The sequence below is a fragment of the Juglans microcarpa x Juglans regia genome, chromosome 2D (genome assembly GCF_004785595.1).
Source record: "Juglans microcarpa x Juglans regia isolate MS1-56 chromosome 2D, Jm3101_v1.0, whole genome shotgun sequence".
In the NCBI taxonomy this organism is placed as follows: domain Eukaryota; kingdom Viridiplantae; phylum Streptophyta; class Magnoliopsida; order Fagales; family Juglandaceae; genus Juglans; species Juglans microcarpa x Juglans regia.
Genome location: NC_054596.1, coordinates 34,529,586 through 34,537,387, shown reverse-complemented (window position 1 = coordinate 34,537,387; position 7,802 = coordinate 34,529,586). Strand labels below are relative to the sequence as shown.

The following is a 7,802-nucleotide window of genomic DNA, read 5'->3' as shown; positions in this document are numbered from 1 at the left end:
CAACAATTTCAATCTCATTTTATTTTATCTAATTTTCTTTCCAAATATTATTTAAACACAAAACTTTCAAACTAATCATTACAACTTTCCTAAATTTTTAAATAAAAATAAATAAAATTTTTCAAATTCCAAAATAAAAATAATATTAAAAAATTATAATATAATAATATTTTAATTTTATAATTTTTTTATTTAACTTTTTTTTTTCTCTCATTTTCCTTCATCAAGCATCCCCTAAAGTGGTTTAAACTTTATATGTCAAGCATAACTGCTAGACATATGAAGAGCAAGGGGCGCCCATAATGGGTGCCCCTTTATTACATCTCATACTCGCACATAATAGATAAAACCTCAGGTGTGCATCTCTCAATATGTTCTCAATCTTGTTCATATTGACAGATAGACTGTGCAACCATCGAGCACACTTGTAAAAGAAAAAATGAGTGCATTATACCAAATCTCTCTTAGAGAAGACCAGTATAACAATATCCCTAAAAATGTCTCGTTATGCTCCAACTCATTTGGTCGCATCATATTAAGCATTCATAATCCCTTTCGAGTCCAAATGACTCAGAGCAATGCTCAATTTCCATAAAATTTGATGTACTCACAACTATGTCGCAACTCCCAAGAAGCAACACAACTTGCTAGTAGCGAGTACACATACAATATCGATGTGTTATCAAATAATCTTCCCTTTGTCCTCATGTCATTCAGTCTTAGTCCAGTCACTTTTCCAGTAATACATTTTCAGACTGCGTCATTCAAGGTCATAGATAACATGCAAAAATAGTAGACACTAAAATATCATCCTCATGACATAGTCAAAAGTCTCTTTAGGACATAAATAAATTAAGGTCATCAATTATGACCTACATAACTCACATGGTGAGGAAGTATGGACCCATTTACTCACATGTACTATTGGTTGTAAAAGTACATGTAATATGAAATACATGCTACGGTTGTAGTTCTCTTGTCAAAAAGAGCATATATCTAATCTCAATACACCGTATAAATCGTAGTCTAGTTGCTATCTCAACGCCTAACTCGAGTCCCTTTCATTTGCTTGCTATCAAAAGTGCCAAAGAAGATCTTACATCTAGTTAAACCACAGACTACATGGATTGTAGGTTATCCATGCATGATTTTAACAAATAACAAATACATCATCTTAGCCTAGCTAAGGTGACATATATTTGCGTCAACCATCTTTGTATGCTACATAAGCATCAAGGGACACAATGTTTTATCTCCGCACGCTATCTAATTGTTGGAGGTTATCGCTCGTGTAAGTGAGCCAATCTAAGCCTGTCGACATACTTCTTTCACCATAACTTTCAAATATATGGTTAATGTGTGTGCTTACTAAAATGTTTCCAACTACGCCACATGATTATAAAACACATAATCAATATCATGTGCACGATGAGCAATACCATGAGAGAGAGAAATCAGATGGTCAACTACAAAAAAACCACAACTCTTAAAGTGGTGTTTTGGGACTATTTCTCTCAATGCGCATTCCTATGTACAATAATTTTCGAAAACATGCGCCTAGCAAGAGACTTTGCTTTATATATAAAAGACATTTACACAACAGTGAAGTCAACGATTCATCGAGAATCTCACTTAGGATCAAACTCACAATATAAACCTTAGATTCTAGTCTACAAGTTCAACTGCGACTTCTAAAAGAATCTATAAGGTGACCACAAATGTCATTAAGCAAACTTAATTTGCTACTTCAAAGTTTCATATTAGTGTCTTGTACTGGAAAACATGTGAGATAACCAACCTCTATTTTTCATTTAGGATAAAGCAATTTGGGCCTTCGCCCCAAGGACAATCACAACAGTCCAATCATTAGTCTTAATGATTTGTCCAAATTGCATCGCAAGCTCACTTAAATAAGTAAACCATATTGACTCCTAACAAAACTTCAACCTCTTAACTCCCATGAGCTAATGGAAATACTAAATAACATAGGCAGAATTAGATTATTTGGTATTTTTCATCTTATTAATTGTCTATAGATTTTGAACAATATTTTCTAGAAATTGTTTTTCTTATACACAATCTCAAAAGACATGAAATTTGAGCTACTTTTCACAAACTCATATGGCAGATGAGGGAACTGCCCTGCCTAGACGAGTGTGGGACCGATGAGGGCAGGTAGTGGTATGCGAGGCCCCATTGTGCTCCCCTAGGCTGAGCTTAAATGCGCAACCATAATGTACAAATAAAGTGGCTTTTATATACCAAGCATAACTGCTAGGCAAATGAAGATAATGGGCGCCCCTTTATTATAATGACACAAAGATTATGCACTTTGCACGCTAAACTCTCATAAACATTGTGATGCAGTATACAAACTATGACTCTTGAGAAATTACAACCTTGAACTACTATTTTTTGTGGAACAACACCCTTGCATGATTTCAAATGTTTAAAATTAACAAAATAAAATAGATCCTATGATATAATATTGATGGTCAAATCTTGACGGGCTGGGCTGGTAAAGTAGGATCCAGATTCCAGATGATTTGCAAGATCCATGAACATGTCCATGGGCTGACGAGCTGTTTAGGCTCAAAGCCTTCTTTCTTGATTCAAAACGACGTCGAGTCGTTTCGAAAGATGAGCACCAAAACGCGACCTTCTTTTTAAGCGTTAAAGCCACGGCGAGTTCTAGAGCAAGAAGAGCAAACGGCACCGCCACCGGAACAAACAACTGCGTTGCCTTAACGCACCGTTTTTGTTCCTTAACGGTCCCTTTTCGAAGAGCGAGCAGCGAGACCGAGAGCTTGAGCACGAGCTCGAGCAATAATGGCGGAGAAGCCCCAACCGGTTCGCGTGTTGTACTGTGCGGTCTGCAGTTTGCCGGCTGAGTACTGCGAATTTGGACCGGATTTCGAAAAATGCAAGCCCTGGTTAATCCAAAACGCCCCGGAAATCTACCCTGATCTCATAAAAGGTCTCGTACAAATCCGATTTTCGCTGTTATAATCAATCCCTAAATACTTCGCGTTCTATTTTTGTATTTATACTATAGCGAGTAATTATTTATGCATTTTTGTGAGCAGAGGCCAATGCAAAGGAAGCTGATAAAGTTTCCCAGCAGTTCCAATCCACTGGTATTTCTTCAGATGGAGCTACTCCTTCAGGCATGCCTTTGTTACTGTTTTGTTTTGTTTTTTTTAATTTCTTCTTTTATTTGAAGAAATTTTTTCGTTCTTTATTTCATTTGTTTTATTGCATTTCGTAAGAATTAATTACTTTATGATACAAAAATAAGCTATTTGATTTGATATCCGAAGCACACTCTCTGTGCGAGAAAGAATTGAAAGGAAGAAGCCGGGCTTTAGGGATCCTTTGCCCTCTTACCGTACATTCCCTCCCACCTCCATGTCACAACTATTACCTCCTTCCTCCCTCCGTGGTGCTGCCACCATCATATCCGTCTTCCCTACTCACTGCCACTGCCACCGCCACCAACACCACCTCTCTCGCCCCTACTCCTCCCCCTTTCTGTGCTGTCGCTATCACCTCCCTCCCCAACCCTAGCCCTTCTCACCACTAACACCACAGCGTCAAGTTTCCTTGTCTCATTCCTCCCATCACCACTGCCATCATGACTTATACGGCCTACATACTTTAATGGTTCTTATTGCTTCTAACTTTGAGATTTTCATTGCAATCAATATTAAAAAATTATATTCAGGTTCTAAATCAAATTGGAGAAAACATCTCATTTTCTTTGAAAATATGCTTTTATGGCGAACAATCAGAGCCTTACACTGTCATGCCTAGCGTATTGCCCATAAATTCTTTGGATTTGGCATGCTGAGAAGATTTTAGCTTTTTTAATTTGTATAGACTGCCTCATATTATAAATGAATCGCATGGCACTGCCAATATGGGTTTTATTACAATGTAATGCCCCAAGGGAGGCCCAAGCCACATTTGGGCTCATACTCTGAAAGAACTAGTCAATGGGGTCCCATACACCATCTACACTCAACAGAATTTTTGGTATCCAAATCTCCCCCCTTAAATCCTGACGACCTCTTCTGGCCATTCCATCATAGGTGGCACGACTCAAGTCCCACACTTTTAGTTGGGATAGACTTTGATACCATTTGTAATGTCCAGAGGGAGGCCCAAGCCACATTTGAGCCTATATTCTAAAAAGAATAGTCAATAGTACAATTGGAGTCCCATTGTAATCATTATAAAGAGTAAGAACTTCTCTATCCCAAGCAGTGCCGGATCCTATACACCACCTTCACTCATCAGCTAGAATGGGGTATCACATTTTCTGATGCTTAGTATTGCACTTTTGTACTTGTAGCATCACTCAATTTGTGATGTGCTATGCAACATGCAGACTTCTCTTTGTGGTTTGCAACTCATGGTTGAAAACCGAGGGAAGATTGATCTGCAAAAGAATCAGGACACAAGAATCTCCATTATCCTTCCTTATAATGATGCCTCCTGATTTCTTATTGTTGAAGACTCATCTGTGCTAACTGGACAGAGTCCCTGTTGGAGGAGCAACCTATTTGCAAATAAAAATAATGAACTTAATAGCTTTGCTGGCTTAACTTTAGAACTTATTTAGTTTACTGGGTTATAAAATAGTGAAAAATAATATCATAGCATTCACATGTGGCATCTTGCAAGTGATTCTGAGCATGGATATGTTTTGTTGGACGGGTACCCTGCCACTAGGATGAATGTCATCTATTCTGAAAATCCACAGGAACAAAATTAATGTAAATTGATATAATCAGTTTAACTGGAAGCACTGTGTGCTACTAATATGTCAAAATCTGTCTTCCTTGTCTCAAAAAGAAGATCACAGTGCTTCCTTTAAGTTCGATATCAAATTTCTCTTTATTTTTTATTTTTTTTTATTTTATGTTTGCACTGCAGGGCATTTCTTTATATGTGAGGTCTATACTTCTCTTCTCATTAGATGTGACATTACTTGGGTCATTCACGTAATTGTGATGTCATCTGGCTGTTCTATTTTTATCGTAAAGTTTGACATCAACTTGCAAGTTTGAACTATGCTGACATTCTTTACTCCCTCTCCCTCATGTCTCTCTTTCTCTGTGGGTTGGGGTTACTTCAGCACCAAAGCAAGAAGAAGTAAAACGTCTTCCTGGTGGGAAGATAAAGAAAAAAGTAAGCTCTGAAATTGTTTCTTCCATTCACTTCTGATTAATCTCTTTGCAAGAGACTAATAATGTAATATTTTTTATTGGCAAGCATTGAGCTCAATATAATTGAAATTGCCATTTAATTTTTCTGTAGGATAAGCAAGAAGTAGTTATTGAAAAGGTTGTACGTAACAAGCGAAAGTGCATTACCACTGTAAAAGGGTTGGAACTTTTTGGTGAGCGCTATGCTTCTTTAAAGTTTTAGATTGTTACCTTATTGCCATCATTAACTCAGTTCCTGTGATCACATTCAGGTGTTAAACTTAGTGATGCTTCGAAGAAGCTTGGGAAAAAGTTTGCCACGGGAGCTTCTGTTGTTAAGGTATAATAAGTTTTGGCTGTAACCATGAATCTTTGTTCTGGGGAAAATGGTTCTGATATCATTAACATTTTTCAGGGGCCTACTGAGAAGGAGCAGATTGATGTTCAAGGGGACATATCCTATGACATTGTGGAGTTCATTACAGAGAGCTGGCCTGATGTAAGATGCTATCTCTTTCTTTGAATGTTATGTGGAGGTTAATTGCTTGTTTATTTGTTATCTCCAGTCATCTGAATTTGAATGGCAAAAGATTTCTAGAGACTCTGTTTATTCTAATAAATGCTGAAATAATACTCCTAAGATTCTTTTATTATTATTTGCCCTTTGCCATACTGAAGACCCAAAAAGCTAAGCAGATTGGGTGCCAATATTGACTAAAGTGTTCTCATCCTATCATGGCTTATCAACATAAGAGTATTAATAATGTGTTTCCTCTAAACCTAAACTAACTGAACTTTTGCTGATGTTTTGATTTGAATAAACTATTTTGTTGGTGTTGTAGACATATTTGAAGAAGTTTTTTGTTTTTTTGGGAGGTCGGGGCATGGAATTGAGGTTCCAAACCTTGATTAGTTTTTTTTTTTAAATTTATTTATCACATTGGCTAATCATGATTCGTGTTTCTTAAAAGCAGATCATCATTCATACATGTACCTTAAAGCCGATAGAAAGGCGGAAACCCTGTTTTACTTGTTCAAAATGGGAAGGTTACTCCAGTATACTTGGTTACTCCTATTCATATATGATTTATATATATAATATTTTTACCTATCAAAAAAAAAAAAAAAGGGGGGTGGGGGGAAGGTTGAAGCCCTTTTTTCCACTAATGCTGTTCAATTCTACTTCTCTAGAGACCTGTTTGCCTAAATTGAAAATTTTTCAACTTTGGTCACTCTGAAATTTGTAATGATGGTGGAATACTGGGAATGAAACATTCAATTTGTAGCTCCTATTATATAGAAGACATTATAAAATCTTGAGTTGATATGATAGCGGCTGTAGAGATATATTATTTATTTGGGTGCAATAAGTTGGACTTGCAACGGTAAAGGAACAGGTCAGATGATTTTGATGTTACTTTGTCTAGTTAATTACCATTTCGGTTTCATTGCCCTTCATTATTCTTCCAGTTTTGTTTATGCTCAAAATTTTTTTCTTGATCAAAGAATGAAACTTGTATTCAGGGCATGTTTAGTTACAGCACTTTTTCACTTTCTCAGGTTCCAGAAACAGCAATTTTCTTTATTGAAGATGGAAGGAAGGTCCCAGCTGCTTGACTGAAACTATGGTATAGAAATAAAACGGACTGCAGTAACTTCCATCCTGCCTATGGTATCTCGGTGAAAAGAGTTGCCAGACTTGCTAGTTAATGTTGTATGAATATATGGCAAGTGAGTTTTTTTCCCCGGTCAACTATCTATTCTTATCTTTGTTGCAAAGAGTAGTAAATTATTTTGAAGTTTGAACTGTGTTCTATACTGGTGGATGTGCTTTGCATGGGGGAAAATCTGAGTGCCATTTGTTTTTGTTTTTGTTTTTGTTTTTTGTGTGTATTCATGTCAATACCTCACGGACAAGCAATAGGGAAGCTGCCAATTTAAATTGGGGTAAATTGATATTAGCATTTCCTTTCCCGGTTTGAACCTCTCTTCTCATCAAGTGCGTGGATTTTTATCACAACGCAGGGAGCTAAAATCGGTGTGCCTATGCAACTTTAAAGAATTAGGAGTGAATGAAGGGTAATTGGTTCCAAGGTAAGGAATTGACTGAAGGATAGCTTGGAGGAAACCTTTATTGATAGAAGACTTCTCCTCTCTTGCAAAATAGTTAGAATTAGGAAAGTCCTCTTTTTATGAGAAGGTTAGACTCACTCTTGAATTATGTCGAATAAAACGTTCTCAATTTCATCGGAAAAGAACAAAAAGGAGGGCATTCATTCCTATCACTGACATGTGGATGTCCCTAGCTTGATTTTGTCACTTCTGTTGGTAACATTCATAAAAAGCTCTCTCTAAAAGCTAATTCATAGAGATGATTTTATTAGCGTCTTATGATGCAAGTAACCCGTGATGGACTTCTCAGGTTGCTCCTACACTCCTAGGTGACAAATTGTAACAATCCTTGCATAAACTCCATGCCATATTGCTCCAAACTTCTGACTCTGAATTTACCTGAGAAGTTTTATGGATCATAAGATTATATAAATTCCTAATATCCCATACAGGTAATGTTTAAAATTACATGCTTGAAGT

At 36.7% G+C, this 7,802-nt stretch overlaps 1 protein-coding gene across 1 annotated transcript; it reads left to right on the top strand.

Moving 5' to 3' along the window:
- Window positions 1-2,652: 2,652 nt before the first annotated feature.
- LOC121250583 (translation machinery-associated protein 22) lies at window positions 2,653-7,081 on the top strand. Its single transcript, XM_041149732.1, has 7 exons — window positions 2,653-2,977; window positions 3,087-3,167; window positions 5,141-5,193; window positions 5,323-5,404; window positions 5,483-5,550; window positions 5,626-5,709; window positions 6,771-7,081. Exons 1-7 carry the CDS (start codon window positions 2,830-2,832, stop codon window positions 6,825-6,827), a joined length of 573 nt encoding a protein of 190 aa, XP_041005666.1. The 5' UTR covers window positions 2,653-2,829; the 3' UTR covers window positions 6,828-7,081.
- Window positions 7,082-7,802: the final 721 nt, after the last annotated feature.